Source organism: Callithrix jacchus, chromosome 3, assembly GCF_049354715.1.
Source record: "Callithrix jacchus isolate 240 chromosome 3, calJac240_pri, whole genome shotgun sequence".
Classification (NCBI taxonomy): Eukaryota; Metazoa; Chordata; class Mammalia; order Primates; family Cebidae; genus Callithrix; species Callithrix jacchus.
In genome coordinates this window covers 108,840,902-108,864,170 of record NC_133504.1, presented here as the reverse complement: position 1 = coordinate 108,864,170, position 23,269 = coordinate 108,840,902, and the positions used below count along the sequence as shown (strand labels likewise).

Genomic DNA, 23,269 nt, shown 5'->3' with positions numbered 1-23,269 from the left:
AAATTGCAATTACTTTTGCACCAACCTAATTAAACAAGAAAAAAAAACCCAAAAAACCTCTTGACACCTGCTTCTATTTCCCTGTTTATGTAAGATAACAAATTTATAGCTTTATTACTTTCTTTGCCCTTTTACCAATGCTTATAATCAGATCTCTATTTCCTACTAATTTTTAAAAATTCATCTCTCAATTAGCCAGACATACACTATACTTGTATTTTTACAATATGTTTCTTCATTAGAATCATAGATTTCAGATTGGCTTTTCAATTTCTGACTTTCACATCTAACATTATTACTCTGATAGTTTTGTGCTTTTTGTTTGTTTGTTTAAGACAGTGTCTTGTTCTGTCACCCAGGCTGCAGTACTGGTGTACATGCAGTGGCATGATCATAACTCACTGAAATCTCAAACTACCGGGCCCAAGCAATCCTACTGCTTTGGCCTCACAAGAAACTGGCATACATCAACACACCTGGCCAATTTATTTATTTTCTTATAGAGACAGAGCCTTGCTATGTTTCCCAGGCTGGTCTCAGACTCCTGGCTTCAAGAAATCCTCCCACCTCAGCCTCCCAAAGTGCTGCGATTATAGGAGAGAGCTACTGTGTCCAGCCTCTCACATGTTTTTATCTTTATCCTATCCCTTTTTATTCCAGAAGTGCTTTTCAGGCTTCTCTTTCAACATGTATTTGACTGATTTTTTAATCATTTCTGTTTAGTTTTCAGAGTCTCTTCTAAAATATCTCTAGGGTTGTTTTTTCCCCTCATTTTAGCTGTTCTGTATCCCCAGCCTTTCAATTCTAAAACTACTTTGCTTTAATGGCTTCCTAGTAATGTTTCAAAAAGGTTTATATCCTTGAGCATTTTTGAGAAGATTAACAATATTACTTCTCAAATTTTCATCTGAATTATATAAAAATCAATTCTCTAGATTCTGGGTTTATGCTGAGTTATCAAGGCAAATCAACCTTTCCCTTAGTTTATAATTTCTCTTCATAGGTCCCAAATAGTTTCTTTGTGTTTAGTTGTTCCTAAGGTGGAACGATCAATCTAGGTAGAACAATTTCCAACAACCTGGGTAGGTAGATTGTTCTTAGTTTATATGATTGTCCACTTGGCTATGAGCAGATGGCCCCTCCTGGACTTAGATTTGCAGAGCCAGTACATGAATCTGCCCTAGAATAATCTGTAATGCCTACTTAGGTAGACTTGCTGGTTGGTCCCATTTTATGATTATGCTGGGGAATCAGAAACAAATTTTGTGTTTTTTTTCATATGTGTATATAAACTTGAAAGCACATATGAAAATCCAATAATCTTGCCTTTATCCCTTTTTCAAATGCTTTTGCTTGGTGACTGAGCAACCCAGGAGAATCCCTTTCTTCCCCATTGTTTTGTACACTGACTATTCTTGTCTGAATGGATACTGAAATAAAAAAGCTGATGAGGGCAGAGAGGTGAAAAACAGTAACAACACAACTCGGCTCTAGATGGTTCAGAAAATAGGTTTCCAGTCAGTTAAGGAAATGTCACTAGCTTTTCTGGTTAGTGCAACAGACAGTAGAAGAAAGCCAAGTCAGTTTTTCCTCCCTTCCTTCTCTCTTTGTGGCTATCTGTATTGTTTAGATGACAGAACATGAAGTCTGCAAGGTAAAAATATGTTTCTCCACCCATCCCATCGATAATGTGATCTTTGACATGGCTTTTCTTTATCATTGCTACAGAGTCATCTCTAGGGTTTGCCTTTTATATCATCATTGGAATTTAAATAGAAAGCTGGGAGTATTATATCAGGCAAAGGTAGTCTGCTACCTGTTTAAACATTTTATTTTACATTTTATTAAAATCTGAAGTTCTACAAAGGGAAGCCCACAGGGAGGAAGGGAAACTGAGGAATGAAGTAACAAGAGATCGAGGCAGAATGGATGTAGAGGTGTAATTTTCTACAAGTGAATTCTTCTTTATCATGATGAGGTAACAGATATGAAGAAAAGCATTTAACATGTATATAATTTATATTTCTCAGTCTGCCCCTAAACATATGCTTAATATTTTCATTAACATTGCTAGAATTAAACCCAGAACCTGTACTTACATCTTACTATGCAAAAAAAAAAAAAAAAAAAAAAAAAAAGACTACTGATTCTCAGGTCAAGAACTTAATAATGAGTCTTAAAAGTTGTATGATAAACAGTAGCAAACTTTGTAACCATTCTTCAGTTAATACTGTTGGTCTAGTTCCGTGTAGACACCTAGCACCGCCTGAGACTTAGAATCCTGTCCAATGAGACAAACATCTTTAAAGAAATCCGCATACTTCACAACTATAAGGATGGCTATTATTAAAAACAAAAAAGCAAGTGTTGACAAAAATATGGACAAATTGGAACTGTGTACCTTACTTGTGGAACTACAAAATGATGTAGCTGCTAGGGAAAATAGTATGGAAGTTCCTCAACAAATTAAACGTAGAACTACCATACGCTCCAACAATGCCACTTCTGAGTATATACCCAACAAAATGAAAGCAAGGACTGAGGCCAGGTGTGGTGGCTCATGCCTGTAATCCCAGCACTTTGGGAGGCGAAGGTAGGCGAATCACATGAAGTCAGGAGTTCAAGACCAGCCTGACCAACATGGTGAAACCCTGTCTCTAAAAAAAAAAAAAAAAAAGCAAGGACTGAGACAGGTATATGTGTGTATCCATGTTCATAGTAGCATTATTCACAATGCCCCAAAGATGAAAGCCACCTAAGTGTCTATAGACAGGAGAAAGGATAAATAAAATGTAGTATATACACAGATGGAAATATTATTCAGCTTTAAAAAGAAAGAAAATTCTGACATATGCTACAACATGGATGTACCTTGAGGTATGCTAAGTAAATAAATATGCCAGTCACAAAAGGACAAAGACTAGATCCACCCATATGAGGTATCAGGAGTAGTCAAATTCTCAAAGACAGAGAGTGAAATGGTGGTTGCCAGGGGATAGGGAAAGAAGGAAATGAGAAATTAGTGTTTAATGAGTATAGAATTTCAGTTTTACAAGATAAAAAGAGTTCTGAAGATGGTGTTGATAGTTGTATAACAATGAGAATGTACTCAATGCCACTGAATTGTACATTTAAAAATGGCTAAGATGGCAACATTTATGTCTACATTTTACCGTAACAAAAAAAACCCCACAAAACAATGGAGCTCCACAGGCAAAGGTGATGTGCCCCCTCAGTTTAGAAATACTATTCTAATAAAAAGGAAAACAAATATTTTTAACAAATAGTTGTGTCTAAAGACATTCAGATACCTAGCTGACTTTATCATCTAGCTAAAAAAGGAGATACTTAAATAAACAGTTTGCTTGTTTCTTCCACTTATTAGTCAACAGCCTAAAACAGGCTTTTAAATAGATACAATGTCTGGTATGCTACACTTCTCCAAAACTCTCCCATGTGATAATGAAGGGTTTTTACCTTAAAATAATCATTTAGAAAACATAAATATGCTTTTTAAGGAGAAAAACAATTAAAAGTTAAAGCTAATGAAGCATAATACAAAAAAAATCACAAACATACAAATTCTAGGAGGAGTTGTTTGGATAGCTATTCCTCAGACAAGCTATCTAAAAATGCTTTAGAAAGAAGTTTTCTACATATCAGGATAGAAATGGTATAATTTTGATCCCATCTAACATCAAGTAATATTTTAATTTTAATTTAGCCAAAGTCATTTTTTAACATAAATTTATAGTTATGAGACTGATAAAATCAATAGTTCCTAGGCTTTAGCAATAACAAATTAACCAAATTAGAAAGATTAAGTCTGTCTGCAAAACAGCTAACTTAGAAACAAATCTATCTGATGCTCCTTCAGGAAAATTCGAAAACAGATGAAATACCAAAGCTGACCTTAATCAAAACCTGCTAAATTAGTAATTTAGCTTCAGTTTTGCACTGTGAGTATTAAAACTTGGGTTGAAATTTTAACAGATGGTCAGTTCCAGGATTTTCAGGGAGCACTAAATAAGAAAAGGAATAGCGAGGAAGATCAGTGCATCTGCTAGAAGACAGGTGTTAGGTAAGCAAGGACCAAGTTTCAGAAGCCAGGTGAGCTATCTAGAGCCCAATGAATGAAACTGGTATATAGCCCCTGAAGCACATATCCTAAGATTTTGATAAAGCACATTAAACACAGCTTCTAGGTATGCAAGCTATATGTGTAATCCAGGAATTTGTAAAGAAGGAATTCTAGGATAAAAGTCTGATGGAATGGGATAAGGATGGGATCTGATCCTGGTCATAGAAGCATGAAAGTGGTGTAGACGAGGTTGAGGAGAAGCAGCAAGTGGAGATGCAGAACCTGAGTCTTAGTGGAAACCAAACACCAAAATCCAAACTCAGTCTTGCAGACACTGAAAACTCAGAGAAACAGAAGCAGAGCAGCAACAGATCCTAGACAGATCTGATTGGAGTCCAGGCCAAAGAATGCAGACAATAAAAGGCTGAACACAGCACAGAAGAACACTACCATCAAGTTGTTTTGAAGTTCAGCTGAGCAACTGAGGGAGGAGCCCTGTTGTTTGGAATTCCAGCATAGAATATAAAAAGAGAACAGAACATCCTGGCCAAGAATGTTCTCTACCTTAAGTTTGCAGGTCATGTTTATTCTGTTGTAGTCTTACTAAGGGTTTGGCATAACCTATTCTTCCCTTTCATTTTCCTAATCATTTCAACTGGGCTGATAATCCTGATGAGGGTTGGGGAACAATAACATCTACTGTTTGAGCTCCTAGAACTGCAATTAACTTGCTATATAGAATGGTGGCAGGTGGAGATGATAGCTACTATTTCCTTCCTTTGCAAAAAAGGACAAATGGCTCTGTGGTGACTTAGCTTAGGTTGGAGAAGTACTGAAATTAGAGATGACAGACTTGTTATCACAGAAGATATTTTATTTAGAATAAAAATATAAGTGTGTCTATTTATAACAGCCCTACCTTATTACAGGAAGAACTGAAGGCAACTGAAGTATATGGCAGACTAACGTGATTCAGCCATGAATGTTCAATAATAATATTACATTACAGAAACTGAAATTCAATAAGGTAATAATGAGAGCAACATATAACTGAAATGGCCTCTCTTGTTCCCTGTTCCTTCATCTCTTTCTTCTCCCCTAGCCACAGCAAGGTCCTGGGACATCCACTAGCATGCACTGTGGCCTCTTCAGGTGCTCTCCATCTGTATCCTCTATCCCAGACACAGACTCTGACCTGTTATACACAAACCACCTCTTCTCCACTCCAGTGGCAGGATCCTTATGTGATCTTCTGTACCCAAGGGCCACTATGGGTCATCTACCCTCCTTCCTTTGAGACTGGAGGCCTTCTCTGCTCTCATCTTCTGTCTGTTCTGATCTGCACTCTCTGAAGACTGCCCACTCACAGACTTGTAGCCATTGAGTTTTACTGTTCCACCCTCTTTATGCTGGACCTTTCAGAATTAACTACCAAACTGAATATCCCACTGCTGACAAGTTTTCCCAGCCCTGACCCCTGCCTGGCCAACATAGTAAAACCCTGTCTTTACTAAAAATACAAAAATTAGCTGGGCATAGTGGTACATGCTTATAATCCCAGCTACTCTGGAGGCTGAGGTAGAAGAATTTCTTGAACCTGGGAGACAGAGGTTACAGTGAGCTGAGATCAGACCACTGCACTCCAGCCTGGGTGACAGAGCGAGACTCTGTCTCAAAAAAAAAAAAAAAAAAAAAAAAAAAAAGGCATTCAGAGAAATGATTCTCATTAATTGGCATGATCCAGTGCTAAAGTATCCCATACTATGTAAAACTAAATTTGCACTAATATATAATAATTTGTTGATATGACTGTGTATATTTATATAATAAATACCAGACTCACTACGTGCTCAGCAACATCCTCATGTGTTCACAGGAATTGCATATTTGAGATATCCTATGAACCAGAATATGCTGATTTGGTTGGCAGAAAACCAGGATGAAAAAAATGGACCACCATGTTCTCTCATACTGAAACCTCAAATGTTCCCTCTCTTGCCACGAAGTGATTATGCTGCAAGTCACTAAAGGGTAGAACACTACTAAAAAGTAGTTACTTGGCTACTGAAGTCCTATGACACATTTCTGAAGTACTGGTGGTATAGCCTAAGTCCATTCTGGGACTACTTGAACAAGCCAGATTCAAACATAAATAAATAAACAAATCTGTATTGTATCTCCTGACATTTCCTTTAAAAAGCAGTAGACTTCAGGCCAGTCGTGATGGCTCACACCTGTAATCCCAGTACTTTGGGAGGCTGAGGCAGATGGATCACAAAGTCAAGAGTTCAAGACCAGCCTGACTAAGATAGTGAAACCCTGTGTCTACTAAACATATAAAAACTAGTCAGGCGAGTTGGTGGGCACCTGTAATCCCAGCTACTCGGGAGGCTGAGGCAGAGAATTGCTTGAACCTGGGAGGCAGAGGTTGCAGTGAGCCGAGATTACGCCACTGCACTCCAGGCTGGGTGACAGAGTGAAACTCTGTCTCAAAAAAAAGAAAAAGAAAAAAAAGCAGTAGACTTCAACCTTGAGGAAAGATTTTAAAAAACAACATCGTCATTATTTTACATGCCTGTATACTTCTCAAATATATTTTCTAAGCCTTTGAAGTGGGTAGGCAGTAAGAAAAGAAATGCAGAAAGGTAGACTTGATTCTAGGCTATATCTCAGATGATTCACCGAAAAAAATCCTATCAGTACAGCATTCAATCACCAGAGAGAAGTGATCTTGAATTCTGTTAATTAACCTGCTTAACAGTTGTTACTCTGGCTTTATAAGCTTAGAAAATCATCTTGAACTCCAAAAACTGGCTGAATATTTAGTTTCCTTCTCTGACACAGAAAATGATGCAACACAATCCAAGGCTTTATCTGAGTGGGTTTGAACCCATTCGCCCCCAGTAACCTATGCATATGCATAGGTATAAAAAAGAGATTTTTAACTTTGCTTACAGCCTAATCATCAGTTTTTAAATTAAAATGGTCACCTTGGCACTTCCAAATTTAAAATAAAATATCTTACTTTAGTTGTTTCCACTATATTAGACTTTAAAAAAAAAAAAGATTTCCTGAACCAAAGGGGAAAATACAGCATTAGCAATATGGTGAAGAGCTCCAGCAGGCTTCATCTGGCCACAGTAAAGAATGTTCTATTGAAAGAGATTAAAATGAGCAAATAAACCCAAAGAAACCTTAACCCTCCTTTATTCCCTGTAGTAGACCAACAAAAATCAAATAAATACCTCAAATAGAAAGGTGACATAGGTCTTTCATCTTCCTGTGAACTAAAAGGAAAGTAAATTTTGAGTTAATGTAAGGTCTGTTAATATAATATGACAATTTTACTAAAAATGTTCTACCTGTCAAAAATTTGGTTTAGCACATTAAAGCCAATCTCATGATGGAGTAAGGTTAGTAAAACATGCTCTACCTTAAACCTCGCCAAGGTCAATTACTTCTTGTCAGGAGACAAGCAAGTGAGGCTTCTTTCAAGAACAGCTAAGACAGAAGTAATTCACATCACACTTTCGAGAGGAAGCGTTTTACTGCCTTATTCTAGAGGCCCAATTCAAGTATTCATATATTACACATAAACCCTTAAAATGATTACATGTGAATTTACCTCAACAAAGCTGATTGAAGTTAATTAACATGATGATGAAAATAAGAAACAACCAACAAAACATTCCTGTTAAGAGTGAGCCACTTCAGGAATGATTCCCTAACAATGAAGAGCACATCAGTAAACAACTTCACACTCACAGGCTCTGTGACCTTCTGTAGTTACTAAGTTTTAACTAGTGTATATAACAGGAAAGGACACAAATAATATCATTAAAAAGTTTAATTAGTTTAAAAGTTCCTCAAACAACACAGAAAAAATATTAAGCTTAATATATAGAAAGTTAATTTTTTTTTAAGAGACATGGTTTTACTCTGTTGGCCAGGCTAGAGTGCAGTGGTATTATCATGGTTCACTGCAACCACAAACTCCCAGGCTCAACTGATCCTCCCACCTCAGCCTCTGGGGTATCTCGGACCACAGGCATGTGCCACCATGCCAGGCTAATTTTTCATTTTTTGTAGCGATGGAGTCTCACTATGTTGCCCAAGCTGGTCTTGAACTCCTGGGCTCAAGCAATCCTCTTGCCTCAGCCTCTCAAAGTGCTGGAATTACAAACATGAGCCACCATATCTGGCCTAGAAATTTAATTTTTAAAATGTAAAATATATGCTATATTTTGTTTTCCTTTCTTTAGCATGTTTTATTTTTCCTAATAAATGACCTCAAAGTATAGAATGAGTCCCTCCCTCTTGCTGTCTACTGGAGTGATCTTTGAACTTTAAAATTATGCACTCATAAAACTTGCTTTTCAGTAGCCACTCCCTTCAAATATAAAACTGATTAAATATACATCTATATTATGTACATCATTCAACAGATAAAAGTAGAAAGATAAAATATTAAATAAAAGAGAAGGTCTAATATTTTCTTTTGTACCCCCACGGTTCCTCTTGAATATCACCTGGGGTGTTCACCACCTTACAGCATCCTGGGAAAGCAACTAGTTAACTTCAGCATTCTCCTTCTCTCCCTTTTTGCTTATTTGTAATTTTCCTAAGTATCATTCATGAAAAAAGAAAAGTCTGCTTCGACTGATAATATTAAACTTGCAGTCAATAAACTCTTACTACAGAGTTATACTGTAAAACACACACACAAACAAATAAAATCCTGTCCTGGAAGTTGAAAAGGTCTTAGTATTTTAGAAGGAATACGGAACATAAAATGTGACACACTGTTTTTCATTCTCTTATGATTTGGGTTTCCAATTTCAACATCTATCGGCCATTCTAATGCCCATGTTGCCAAATACCTTAATGTTTACAACTAATGGTGTTAACTCTTCCCAGGTGAGGATAAATGATGGGCTGTAATGTGGATGGGCTGAGGGCAAAGCTTGTAGAATTAGGTTGCAGGGTTGAAGAGTTATAGGGGACACCACCTGGGAACTGTCCAGTTGCCAGGAAGAAACCATGCGAAACAGTGCTATTATAGGAGGTGACTACTTTTAAGTCAGCCTGACTGAAGTCACTTATACATTTGACTTCCAAATACTCCTAGAAAACACTAAAGAAAATAATTATAAAAATGTTAGAACTGAGTTTGTTTCCTGATCAAGAAATTGGGATTTTGTTATTCCAGGAAAGGACTCCACGTTTTGTAAAATGAATGTTTTGCTACATACTTTCTTTGACCAGAACAGATCCTTTACTCTAACATGCAGCAAGTTGAAGGAAAACTAACATGATTACTGTAACATTCTTTGATATGCATTTACTTAGCAATATACTTGGTTTTCTTAAGTGCTTTTGGGAGATGATTTACACGGTGCAGGGCTCTGAACACAGCTATTCATGTTTTAGCTATTTGCATGTGTGTTTGTGCGCGCACATGCTAAATTTCTTTGCAGCAAACAGAAGCAATAAAAATCAATTCTTGTTTTCCTTTTATCTCCCTCACATATTTCATATCAATTATGACTGCGGACCAGATCCTACCACAGGTCCTACATTAATTATATCAATTAGATCCTCACAAAACCTTCCCTAGTACTGGCTTTTTGCTCCTTTTTTAATTCAGATGAGAAAAGCAGTCTCAGAGTGAGTACATAATTCATTCTGATAATGCAGCTAGTAATGTGCGTATTATATGTTAGTCCATTTTGTATCAATGTGTTCCCTTCATTTTTAACCTATTAAAATATGGCAGGATGACTAGGTTGGTGAAGAAAACGCACTCGATGGCTGGTCTGCATTCCAGCAGCCACAAGATCTCGTGGACTTGATAAGCTCCTTGTCATGCTTCTGATTATGGCAACTCTACATCACCTTAGTCAAAGTCCATTTGTAATGCATTATGCCTGACAGCACTTATAAGGTGATTAATTTATTAAAATGTACTGGCACAATGTCAAGAATGTCTCTTGACAGAAACACAAGATTTTAATCATCAGCAAATATTTTTCTGGCTACATTTGCACAAAGTAAATTCATCAATGGAAGACAAAATAAGAAATTCTTAATTTGGCTATGCTCCTGAAATTTGACCGGTTGTGTTTTAAAAAAGAAAATGTAAGCACTAAAATTTAAATAAAATGAAACAGAGTCAGTATTAGATCTATCAACAATCAGCAGTTAACAGTGGAGCAATCATAATGCACAGTATCCGAGAATTATATTTGGGAAGAAAATGAGGGTAAATCAATCAATTTTTATTTTAAAAGCATATTTATCTTTTCCCTTTCATAAAAGTACCCTTTTCTGGGAATTAGTAATAGAATCTAAACAAAGTCATACATTTTGAAACAACTAAATCATTGATTTCAAATTGATTAAGCCAACTAATTTTAGAAATTAATTTAATACATTGATTTCAAAGGCAATTTTAAAGAAAAATGGCCAAGGACAATTCTTCCAAATAACATCAAGAAAATAAACTTTTCCACAAAATGTACAAACCAGAATGCACATTTGAAAAAAATTACCATTTTAAAATAGCTGTACAAAGATATTGTACTATTATTACAGGCTCCAAAACATCTTTAACAAAGTTGTTTCCACCTATTCCCTGGTTTTGTGTCAATCTGTCATGTTCAATGATACTAAATTATTTCACCCGAATTCTAAATTGAGCATAATTTGTCATAATTTTTTCCTAAACATGAAAATGAGAAGTAATTCTGATTCACTTTTAATTTTTAAAAATAAGCACAAGTTCTATGAATGAAGAAGGAAGTGTGTGTCATGAAGTTAAGCCAATGAAAAATGGAAACAACTTAGAATTGATTCAATTTCCTCCTTGGTTACCATGAACAACTCCATGTTTTAATTTATTTCCTATTTGCTGACTCTCAGTAATGGCCAAGCTTAAGCAGCCAATTACTAGAAGTTTACTTTTTAAAAAAAGCATCAAACATACATTGAGAGATTTGGGCCTTCACCTCATTTTTGTGATTATGCTTAATGCTCTCAGATATGTGGTACTATATTCTTGAAATAACTGCGTGTGGGAAGAATGTTTATCATATTGAAGTAAATAATAGTCTAAGTCTAAGAATGCCAATAACTTAGATATTTTAATCTAAGTTTTAGCAGAGTCCTAACTTATTTTTTATACAGCTTAATATTGGTAAATGCACATAAATAAATGACACCTAGACTTATAATCTCTTCATGAACTGCACTAATTTCTAAACTGACACCACAGAATGCACTGCAATGCCTATCAGTTTAATTACACAGCAAGCTAAAGGAAATCATGAAAGACATAGTGTTGTATGTGTCTAAGAAAAACCAAATAATGTTGGGAGAATTCCCAGAGCAAGTACCCAGAATGGACCTTCAATTATTCGATCAAACCACCATTCCATTCAATTCCCTTTTTAACTCTCCAATTAGTTAAACTTTCTAATTGGTTAATGCGACTGGCTACCAAAAAATTAACATAATTTGCATATTTAGCTACACACTTTAAATATATTTCTCAGTGGTTTGAGCAGAAGAAATAGTTTGTAAGTGTTCCTTGAGTACTGAAAAGTACAGGAAAACCAAGAATTAGGTCCTATTCATAAGAAACTAGAAAAACCATCTGTGGGGCTTAAAAAACAAAACAAGGATCCAAAGAGAGAGAGAAAGTGAGGGACAATAAAAGAAAAGTATAGAGTAAACATTTTTTCAGGAACTCAGGCTTTTTCCACATATGCTACAGAATGTAAGGGGAAAATTTTCTTAGAGAATGATAAGCGAAGTTAGCACATTTTCCTTTCCTTCCTTGTTCTCAAAACATAAAGTGCCACACATGTACTTGAGCATTTTCAATGTATCCACAGTTTCAGTCATTAACCATGCCCTTTGCCAACTACGGAGGTATGTGGCAGCCTCTGTTCTGTTGCTTTTTTGGTTTGGCCCCATTTAAGAACATTAAAAAAAAAAAATCTGTTTTTTTTTTTTTTTTTTTTTTAAACAAATGTAAGAGTTTTCAGATCAGTTCATAACGGTTTGCAGCTATAATTTGTTGGAAGTGGGGGGTATTTTACAATTCTTTCTTGTAAACCCAGGCCGCTCGTTTATAGGTTTATTATTTGCACTTTGTGCCTAAGAACACAACTCTTAGGCAGCAGAAATACAAATTATTGCAGTTCAAGGGCAAATAGATTTTTCCAGACCAAAGGTTAAATGCAAAGAGCTGAAGTTGTTAGTATTCACAGAACAGAAATTTTTAGCTAACAGTAAGGTATTATTTTGAAGGCAAAACAAATAGACAAAACAAAAAGACTTCCAAAGATTTACGTTTTATTCTAAGATAAAAAAAAATTTCTACTGTTTATTGTCTGTTTAGTGGAAATTTGAAATATACTGTTATCAGCTGAATTGTCACCCTAAAAGTACACACTGAAGCCATAATCCCTCACACTTCAGAAAGTTATCTTATTTAGAAACAGGGTCTTGACAGAGATGATTAAGTTAAGATGAGGTCATTAAGATGGGCCTGAATCCAATTTGACTAGTGTCCTTATAAAAAGGGGAAATTTGGACAGAGAGACAGATACGCACGCAGGCAGAATGTCATGTGAAGACTGGGGTTATGCTGCCCCAAGCAACAGAACTACTTGAAACTTCCAGGGAGAGGCCTGGAACAGATCAAATTTAGATAGAAAAACCTGCCTAACAAAGGTGCTTCTATCTTACAAAAAGTTGTGCTCTGTAAGTTCATTTACAGGAATGCTAAGACTAAAAGCAATTTCCCATCCTGACATGGGAATTTGGTCCCAGGCCTGTAGTCTATCTAACCTCTCATTCAAGTGAACTATCCTCATAAGCAGTCCAGATACAATATTTTTAAAACTTTCAATGATGATTCAGTTCGAAACACATTTTATATCATGACAGTATACATATATATAAATAAGACACAAATTTCACAAGAATTATTCTTAGTTTGCTGGAATATTTTCTATTTTGTAGTATTTGTTTCTATTCATACTGGTCATATCCTGCTAAATTGGCTTTATGACCACTAATAGGTCATGAACCACAGCATTAAAAAACACTGTTCTAGAACACTATGCTAAATACACATCTCCCTTGCTTGCTATGTAATGCACACTGAACGAATGCTGATGAATTAAGATCTATGTTCTCACAAGACAAAGAGAAAACACTCTTTCTCTGTCCTACTGCCAGAATCAGCTCTGGGCCAAAGTAGTACAGATTTTGCTGAGTGCAGATGGCAAGAAAAGCAGAGAGAAAATGGGTCTGGATATGCCCAGTAGTGGGCAGGATGACATGGTTGTAGAAGGCCAGGAGGAGCAGACAGAATATCTCCAAATCTCTTTTAAATAGTCTTTTCCTAGTTTCACCACAGGATGGTGTCAAGAATTAGACTGAGAGAGACAGTGAAGGAGACCATTCTGCATAGGACATGGCCTCCACAGGCTCTTCCTTATTTGTATAACTGTGGCATTCTTTATCACCTATTCTGTCTTCTAGAATCAAAGAAATATTACACTTAGAGGAAACTAAGGATCATCTCATTCCATTTTAATCCTACCCACTCAGCTAGTGCCAGCTCTGAATGTCCTTCTGATTAACAGCTTGCAATGTCTAAGAAATTCTAAGAAACTGCATGGAGGTAGGGCTATGTGCATGAGGTGGGAAAGGAACAGAGTTCTTAAGCAGGGAGAAGGATGGGTGGGAAGAGGAGTTGCTTGATCTTCCATTTCTTTTGCATCTCTCTCTATAGGTAGAAGGTGAAAACTGAACCATGACTGCCTGCTGATTGACTGACAGTGCACTTCTCAGGGCATCCTGGACTGAGACATGTGTGGAAGTCACAGAATCTTATCCTTGTAATATTTACATTGTCTTCATAAGCCAACTGCTTTCCTTAAAGATGTTCATCCCTGCTACAGTTTAAATGTGCCTCCCAAAGTTTGTGTGTTAGAAACTTGATCCCCAATGAAACAGTATTGAGAAGCAGAACCTTTAAGAGGTGATTAGATCTTGAGGGCTCTGCCTCAAGAATGGATTAATGCTGTTATTGTGGGAGTGGGTTGGTTATTACAGGACTAGGTTCCTGGTAAAAGGATGAGTTTGGCCCTTTCTCCCCTGCTCACTAAGTCCACTCTCTTGCCCTTCTGCCTCCTGCCATGGGATGACAGAGCCAGAAGGCCCTTGCGAAATGTGAGACCTTGGAGCTTGGACTTCTCAGCCTCCAGAACTGTAAGAAACAAGTCTCTGTTCATTATAAATTATCCAGCCTGTGGTATTCTGTTATACCAGCACGAAATGGACTAAGACCATCCCCTACCTCCATATTTGATCAATTACCAAATTGTATGGATTATGTCTCAATAACAAAAGGATGTGTCTCTTGAGTCAGATCTCTCCTTTCCATTTCCACTGCATTAGTCTTTCACAGGGGCAATACTATTTCCCTGTTTTCCACACCGCTTCATCTGAAGCCTCTCCTACTTCCCCACTGAATTTGGGGTAAAATCCAAATGCCTAAATCTGGCACATGAAATCCCTTCCAATTGCAGCCCAACATATCACTATAAAACTCTCACTGCACTTTTGTAACTCTTTCCATTTGTACATGTTGTTCCTGCTACCTTAAATCCTTTCTCCACCTCTCTCTGCCTGGTAAATACTTCTCTCAGTTCAAGTGTCATCTAATCTGGGAGCCATCTCTAGCACCCTGGAGAGGGAGTTGCTTCTTCCTCCAGGCTTCAAGACACTTTGTTCATAGCTATAACTGAGTGCTTAGCACATAACACTGAAATTCATGAGTTCAGAAGCTTGTCTCATTTCCAGATTTGTCTGTATCTTTGTAACACCAGCACCTAGCTGGGTACCTAGAACACTGCATGTGCTTAGTAAAAGCGGCTGTTGAATAAAATCAGTATCCTCAAGATTTTGCTGACTGCTTGCAGTAGTGTTTGATTAAATATTTTGGAAACATATTGTTTATAATTTGTAAAATTAATTCTACCAACTAAAAGTATTCTCTAATATCTGTACATTGATTATTTAAAATTTTATTTTTCCCTTCTATTCAAAACTTAATGAATCTGCAGCTGTGCCACGGGTTTTCTCCCATTCTTAAAGAAAATAATTTCTTTTCTCTAACAGCACAATTAGAGGTGGAAGGTCTGCCACTATGCTCATAATTTTAACACTGTACTCTTTGTGGTATACAGAGAACCCAGAAAGGGATATGTTTGGGCAAGGCAATGCTTGAGTATGGCCTTGACACACACTAGAGCCGTTTGTTCTGGCTTGAGAGCAGGAAAAAAAAGTATTTCACTTCACTCCAAACACAAAGACTGTTTGAGGTTTAAAGAAATTTTGGGTTTAGTCCCCAAATTGTTTTCAAGGCAGCTGGAAGCTTTCATTTGTCTTTGAGATCTTATTCAGAAAAGTGATGTTTATCATTATTTTAAACATAAAAACATTGTCTTACAAAGGCAGTAATTTAGAACATAAAATATTCTTTGGGGGGATAAAATTAGTTGATGAGAAAATATTTTTATAACATTCGTAAGTAAAGTATTTTCAAATCTTTAGTCACTGAGACAAAATCAAAAGAATATGGGGATACCTGCAGCAGGAAAGAAGGAAAAAGAAAATTGTTTTTTGCTAATTTCTTTCAATTAGTACCTTATTGCAAATTTATTAAGGGTTTGTTAATACAGTTTTGATTGAACAGATATTCAATTTCCCAAACTGTTAACTCTTAATGTGGAATTCTTGAGGGAGACAACGATGTACAGATGGTGCGCACATTACCCCGTCATCCTCTCCCAAACACTCCCACCTCTGCCAGGGAGGACTGTGCACAGAAAAGTGGGTCCAGGATTGTTTGTGACATCATCATGATTTTATGCTCTTTTTAGGATGATGACCAGCCATGAACAGCCATGGGAAAGTGAACAAAGGTTTGGTGTCAATGTACACCTGGGTTTTAGGTACTTCCACAACCACAGGCAGGTGCTCATACAGGAAACATTTTCTGAGCGTACATTTCTTATTAGAATCTATGATAGGTGCCAGAGATAAGCAGGCTAAGAAAACAATCCCAACTTCCATGGAATTTATAGACTAGCAGAGAAATGGAAACTTAAAATTTGATTAATTAGTATTTTTAAAAAAGGGATATATAACTACCATTGATTGAGAGCTCACAATAAAAAGCCAGGTGTTGTGCTAAGAGTTTATGGGCATTATCTCATTCAATCCTCAAAGACATCATGGAGGAAGGAATTACTAACCAGATTTTTCAGATAAGAATAACAAGTTTTAGAAAGGTTAATTAACAGGCTGAAGGCCATAGAGGCAGTCACGGCTGAGATTCCAATCTAAGTGTGAAGTCAGATCTTCAGCCCTTCCACTCAGAAGCACTATGCAGTCTGGCAGATTAGGTGAGGTTCTGTTAAATAAGTCACACAGGGAGTGAATTTTGAGGGTCATATAGGCATTGTGGGGAGAAAGATAATGGACGGGAGAAGAACTCTTTGAGAGAGAAAGAGAGAGAGAGAGAGAGAGAGAGAGAGAGAGAGAGAGAGAGAGAGACAGAGAGAGAGAGGGAGAGAGGGAGGGAGAGAGAGAGAGATTGAAAGCCTGGGAGAATTAATAACTCGGCAGGTGCGGCAATTGAGGGAATTCAGCACTGGGGATGCAGCAGTGACCTGACAGAAAGCTGACATTGGAGAAACAGGCAGGCTCTTGTGTTTCTGTCAAATCAAGGAGTTGAAAATAAAGGAAAGTCACTTATAAAAATAAAACCCAGTGTATCAATGGTCTACTCTGGCCAGAATTTAATTTCTAATTTTAGTTTCAAGAGTTATTTTAACCCAGACAGCAAAATCAGTTTCTTTTTATAATCATTCTGCTGATTGCAAAATAATGATATCTACTAGGTTATCTTTTTTTCTAAATGCTTAATTTTTTCTTTAGCTTTTCAGTTCCATTCATTTAATATGATCTGAGTAAAGCAGTTCAATTCTTTAGTTTATTTCTAGTAAGTTCAAGTCTTCTGAAGTCTTTTTTTGGGAGGAGGGCCACAGGGTCTTATTCTGTCATCTAGGCTGGAGTGCAGTGGCATGCTCATAGCTTCCTGCATCCTCAAACTCCTGGACTCAAGTGATCCTCCCACCTCAGCTTGTAGGTAGGACTACAGGTATATGCCACCATGCACAGCTAATTTAAAAAAAAATTTGTAGAGACAGAGTCTCACTGTGTTGCCCAGGCTGGTCTCCAACTCCTGGTTTCCAGCTATCCTCCTGCCTCTGCTTACCAAAGCACTAGGATTATAGGTGTGAGCCACCGCACCCAGGTTCCCCGAGTTTTATTCTTAGATTTGATGAGAAGATACCATATTTCCCTGAGTTTGGTCCCTAAAGGTATTATAAAACATATGTCTTAAACTCCCCCCTCCATTATTCTTACTTCTTTACTTAGGCACCTTAATTTTAAAAAGCAATTTCCATACATGGAAGCTAACACCTTCACTTTTTTAGTGATTTAGACAGGATGATCTTAAAATTTGAAAGTATCCTCACCTTAGTTCATGTTATGTTCTTTATTTGGAGTAATCAGCAAATATGTAGGCTGCATGGGCAATTGAACCATCATGTGAGAGTAGAGCCCACAGAGATCTTACTTGTTCTCAGTGACGTCTTGTTACTACCAAATATAGGCCACTTTGGTGATGAAGAATAAATTCAGACACACAACTCAAAGGCATTGACCCACATTTGAAGTGAGGCAGCTTTTAACTCCCTCCTAGACTGTGTTTGTGGAGGCAGGGAGCAGTGCCAGGAGTGCCAACAAGTTAGGAAAAACAGAGACTTCTAGATAAATTAACTGAAAGGTGTCATGTCCACAAGCAGCAGAGGGCTCTCTAACACCACACAGAAACTCACAAGCCGGCCCAAGATTACCTGGGTTCTTCCCTGGTGAACTTCCATATCATTCCCATGTTATCGACGTTTACACTGGCAAAAGGATATTCTAAAGACCAATGCTTAGGAAGAGCTCATGAATTCTGTTGATAAGTTTCAGTAAAACTTTTTGATGTTGGGCCACTAATACATGTTTATTAATCCTCTTCCTTAAGTCTTTTTGGAAGAAGAGCCACACAATTTGGAATTATGATGTGTTTCACCATCATAAAACAAATATTAGATAATATACACTGGATGTCATTATTTGCTACATGAAAAAAATAATAATTACATAGGCATTATTGATTTCAGTTTCTCACTTTGGTAGACAAACCCAAGAAAGAACAGGATGCCAACACATGAAAGCAGATGCCAATGCACTGAAATCAAAGGAGTCAACATCAATCATTAGCACTCACAGGTTCCTAACTTCATCCGCCATCATTTTCCCTTGTGGATATAAATAAAGTTAGTTTACTGAAAAGTTAGTCTAGCAAATCAAAATACTGCTATGAAAGTTGAGAGTTTTGTCATAGATATGACTGAGTTAAAAATTTTGTATCTTAGACTGCTTGAGTCTTTCTATACATAAAATAGAGATCCTTACCTATAGACTCACAATATCTAAGGGGAAGAAAACTCAATGAAATACAAATCCTACAAAGAGTGTGTGGTACAAACTAAGTCTGAGATCTGATAACATATTATCTCATTAGTGACAGAAGGTTAATTTAGTCACCTGAGAAAACTTACATTTCAATTCTTAGTTTAATATAGTTTCTCCCTTTATTTCTGTTACTATTTTATTTTTCTCAAGGAACCTTTTCAGATTGCAAGAATATCTATATAAGTGGATATAATATGTTGAATTTTATTATTAACTATAAGTGGTATATAAATATTTTAGTATTTTAAAAAACAACTGGGACTGTTTAATTATCTCAATAGAGATAGTTAATAAGATCCTGTTTTTAAGCCATTTGTAGTGAATCGCTAAGAACTGAGGACTTTACAGAAGGTCAAAATTTAAACGTTCAGCCTCTGCCATGTTTTTTCTAAAGATCACGAATTTCTAAACAGCCAACTCCATCCTGGAAACTCTGCCAATAACATTCAGTAATAAACAGATAGCAAGACACATTTTATTTCATTTTTAGTTTTTAACCTTATCTGTTATTCTCATCTTGGCTACAAATTAGCAGTAACAATATATCTTCTACACACTCTCACAATATGCTAAGAAAGGCTAAAGATGCATTTATGAAAACTGTAAGTTGAGTAGACATTAGGGTACAAACATGCCACTAATAAGATCACACTCTTACATGAGGTTTAATAAAACACAGGATAATGTTACCCATCTAGGCACATCTCTATTAGTATTATGCTAATCATACTGTGTATTACTGAATTTACCACATGGTACTGTAATTGTCTGGTAATGTGTTTGCATCCTAACTGGCATGTGATCTCTTTGGAGCAGAGCTATGTCTTAATTACCTTAGGATCACTGGCAGTACAGAGTAGTTAGTGTTCAATCAAAGAGAAAATATTAAACAACACTCTAAGTATGTTTTTTATAGGTGAAAGTGACAATTTAGGAAATGAAAGCATCATTTATGAAAAAAAATCCTCACATAAGGTCAGATACTAAATATGCTATTTGGAGATGCTGAGTAGTATAATACTAGATTCCTATATATGCCAGCTGTCACTAGCTTTATATGCACTATAATCATTAACTAGAATTTAGATCAGTGTTTCTCTACGGGTAGACCATCTGCATCAGACTTAGGAAGCTTGTTAAAATACAGATACTCTCCCTGCTACTTCCAGATTTGGATGCAGTGAGTCTAGGGAAGGAGGGCAATGGGAAGAATTTGATTTTAAAAATAAGTTCCTTAGATAATTCTCATGCACTCAAAGTATGAGAAGCACTGAACTCTCTGCTAAACACAAATAGTGAGCATGAATTTCTTTAACTGCTATTTAAAGCTCTTCTTTTACTCATTCACTTTCAATGTAGTTTGTATCCCTTGGTGCTCTTAAACAGAACAGAACAAAGCACTCATTCCAAGAATACTGCTAAGGCTCTGGAGCCTTCCTGCTTCAGGACCATAATGGTGGGGAGAATCAGTAACAGTCATCATTACCATGAGAGTCACAGAAATCAACAGCCAAAGATATCAAACTGGAATCTGAAGAAACAATTACACACAGGGGCGGGGAAGTTTTCCACATAAATGCTTAAATTCGCAACGCACTCTTAACAAAGAGAACCACACAAACCTGGTCCTTACCTTCAGGAGGTTTATAAGCAAAGGTATGTACAGGCTGGCAGTAAAGATTTCAGGGAAATCAGTCAAATTAAAGTCTAAGAGCTGCGAAAACATTGCAGCATTGAATGAATGCAACAGTGGTCTTCAGAAAGGTAATACAAAGAAACAAAAGTAGCAACTCAACATTCTTGAATGAAAATTCAAATTATTCCTTGATTTATTCCTACTAAGTTCATTAATCATGATTAAAAATATGAAATAATTTCCCAGAAAATAATGATAGTTTTATTTTAGCTGTAACTGGTTTGACTGCCTAAACAATGTTTCAGCAGCACAAAGATCTATTTTCTGCTTAACAGTTATTATAGCATCAAGTGGCGATTACAGATATTCCAGTAGCCAATACTCTTACCTAGAATGCAATTTGCTTAAAACCCTTAAGAACTGATGTATTATAAGGGGGAAAAACAGTCTTCAACTTTAAAGGCGGAAACCAAATCAAGACTCCAGAAAGTGTATGTTAGTTTTAGTCTCTTGCTAGCTTGAAGCATGTGGACATTTTCATTGAGTTCATGTAGAAAAATTTTGTATATATTTGTAAACCCCTTTCTGCTCCCTTGGATTATTCATTTTTAACATAGGAATTCTTTGGATACCCTTATCAGGATCCCATTATAGTGTCCTCGGCAGTACAGTGAAGGAAAAATGAGTATACTGTTTCATCTCACTGTAAGTGTCTGTAGAAACCATTTTGCAAATAAACAATATTTTAAACCTTATTCTTCATTGTGAAACATATTCAGTGAAATAATTGTGGCATTGTTTTTAAAAATAAAATTAGTCTAGTGTTTTCTTCAATCTTTAAATAAACCAGATTCACTATTTGATTTTTAAGTATTTTTTTCTAATAAAATCCTCTATAGTCTTCCTAAATGAAGCATTTCTATGGAATCAAATGCCACTGCATGTAAAGCAGTTGAAGTTGAAATGGGACAATCTGATTAGCAAAAGTAATTTTTAAAATCCTAAAATGTGACCTTGGGCAGCTCTCAGGCCCTCTCTCCATGTCTATGTTCTTCACTTCTTAGTTCACCAACAGTGTTCTTTTTCATAAGCTCCTTTGTTTAAATTTACCTTTCTCTGCTTTGGTATAACTCCTTAGCTTCCCCCAGCCCCACAATCTATGTTATAATTATGAAGGAACAAAAACAGTCTTGCGCTCATTCTTACCAGTTTTCAAAAATGCTATTTGTGTAATAAATCTGTCTGGAATACTGAAGAGGAAATGTTATCCTTAACATTTATTCTCACATATTATGATGCACTTGGTGATGGAAAATCCTTGGCTAGATCTGAACTCCAGAAAAGAGGAATCTTGTGATGCATTTAAAAAGGTCTTCGGCCTATCAACATCTTTTAAAATAGCCTTAGTGGAAACACTGCTAAGATGCTGATTCAGTTTTTATTATAAACGCGCTCACTATACTTCTCAGTCTATGTTTTCCTTCAGATTTCAAAGGTATTTTCTTATATTCATTTCCATCCAGAGAAGGATATAACTATAATAATCAAGTGAAAAAGATAAATTGGGCAAAATGTCAGTAAAAGAGCAGTATAATGTTTAAATGTTTCTGTTCTTAGAAAGGAACCATATGTACAATGGACTCTATACAGTTTGCAGCATGTTATTAAAAGATGCCTAGTATTGGCAAAGTTATATGGCTTGATACTGCTCAAAAAATACATAGTAGAATAAAATAAAATAGGAACGAATACTACCTTTGCAGAGGCATGATTTCACAAGCCATTCTCGTATGTAAATTTGCAAGGGAATCTCACAACTGTCTCTTCCACGGCAAGTTTGGTCTTCTGTACAGTGAACGTCTTCTTACAGTGGCTAAGCTGAGCTTGGGGCATGAGGCTGCACCGCACGGCTGGAGAAACAACTTGCTCTGCAGTTGGCCAGTCTACTGCTGCTCTCAGCCTCCAAACTTCTTCAGGCAATGCTATTTTATCGGCTGCTTCTCTACATTTACACTGCAGTCCACTTTGACCTTTTGTTCCAGGGAAGCAGCTGAACCACTCAGCCAATCAGAGGAGCAGCTGCTGCAGCACTAAAGGCGCTCCTCCTCCTCTCCCCGCACCCTACTCCTTCTGCTCCTCAATGGTCCCTCCTCCTCCTCTTTCTCCTTCTCCTCTCCTCCTCCTCCTGCTCCTCAGTGGGCTTGCCTAGTTCTGGTAACTTGAAACTTTCCTCCGAGCAGTTCCACAGACAAGATTGTCAGTCTGGGGCAAGCAACCAATAACTGCAGCAAGAGCCAAGAGTCCTGTACTTCTCAACATTACAGAGGCTGCCAGCAAGGATTCCATTTGTCAAGGAAATACACTGCCCATAAAACTAAAGGTTTCTGTGGCAGAAGGCAAGAGTTATGCTGTGTCCTCTTTCTTCCTTAAAACACTAGGCGTGAGACTTTTCTAGAAGAAAAGCATGCTTCCAGACCCTTGCCCTACCCACATTTATTTCCTGCTGATGTTTGTTTACACTGCGGTGGTTACTAGTCACTGCTGACATCACTCAGGGCACGTAGCTCTACTTCTGTGGAGGGTACGTGCCCTAAGTCTCTGCCCAAGTTCTTAACGGATCAGAATCCATTCTCATGAAAAGTGTTGCAACTTATTATTTCTGCATTTTATTCTTATAAACCTGAATGTTTGTTAATTTTGACCTTCCCCTTACAATTTCTTCTTTGCTGTGGAATAGCAAGATGTGATTTTTAGGAACATAATTTCTAATCCACAGATTTTATACATTGTAAGAACAATAGCAGAAATACATTTACATGAGATTGTTTTTTTTTCACATCATGAGTTGTAAAAAATTACAACATAGTCCAGAC

The 23,269-nt window shown here is 36.8% G+C and overlaps 1 protein-coding gene across 31 annotated transcripts in view; it reads right to left on the bottom strand.

Moving 5' to 3' along the window:
- Window positions 1-23,269, bottom strand: part of FAM13A (family with sequence similarity 13 member A) — a 425,230-nt gene that overhangs the window by 78,306 nt on the left and 323,655 nt on the right. For 13 of the 31 annotated variants that reach the window (XM_078366841.1, XM_078366849.1, XM_017970423.4 and 10 more), the window contains one exon: window positions 7,327-7,368. The exons of 14 other annotated variants lie outside the window; for them this stretch is intronic. In XM_078366841.1, the coding sequence (XP_078222967.1) occupies window positions 7,327-7,368 (42 nt within the window). Of the gene's footprint in view, window positions 1-7,326; window positions 7,369-22,151; window positions 22,409-23,269 lie in introns of those variants that run through there. 4 more of the 31 variants (XM_008992988.5, XM_008992990.5, XM_008992989.5 and 1 more) reach the window with 2 other exon arrangements.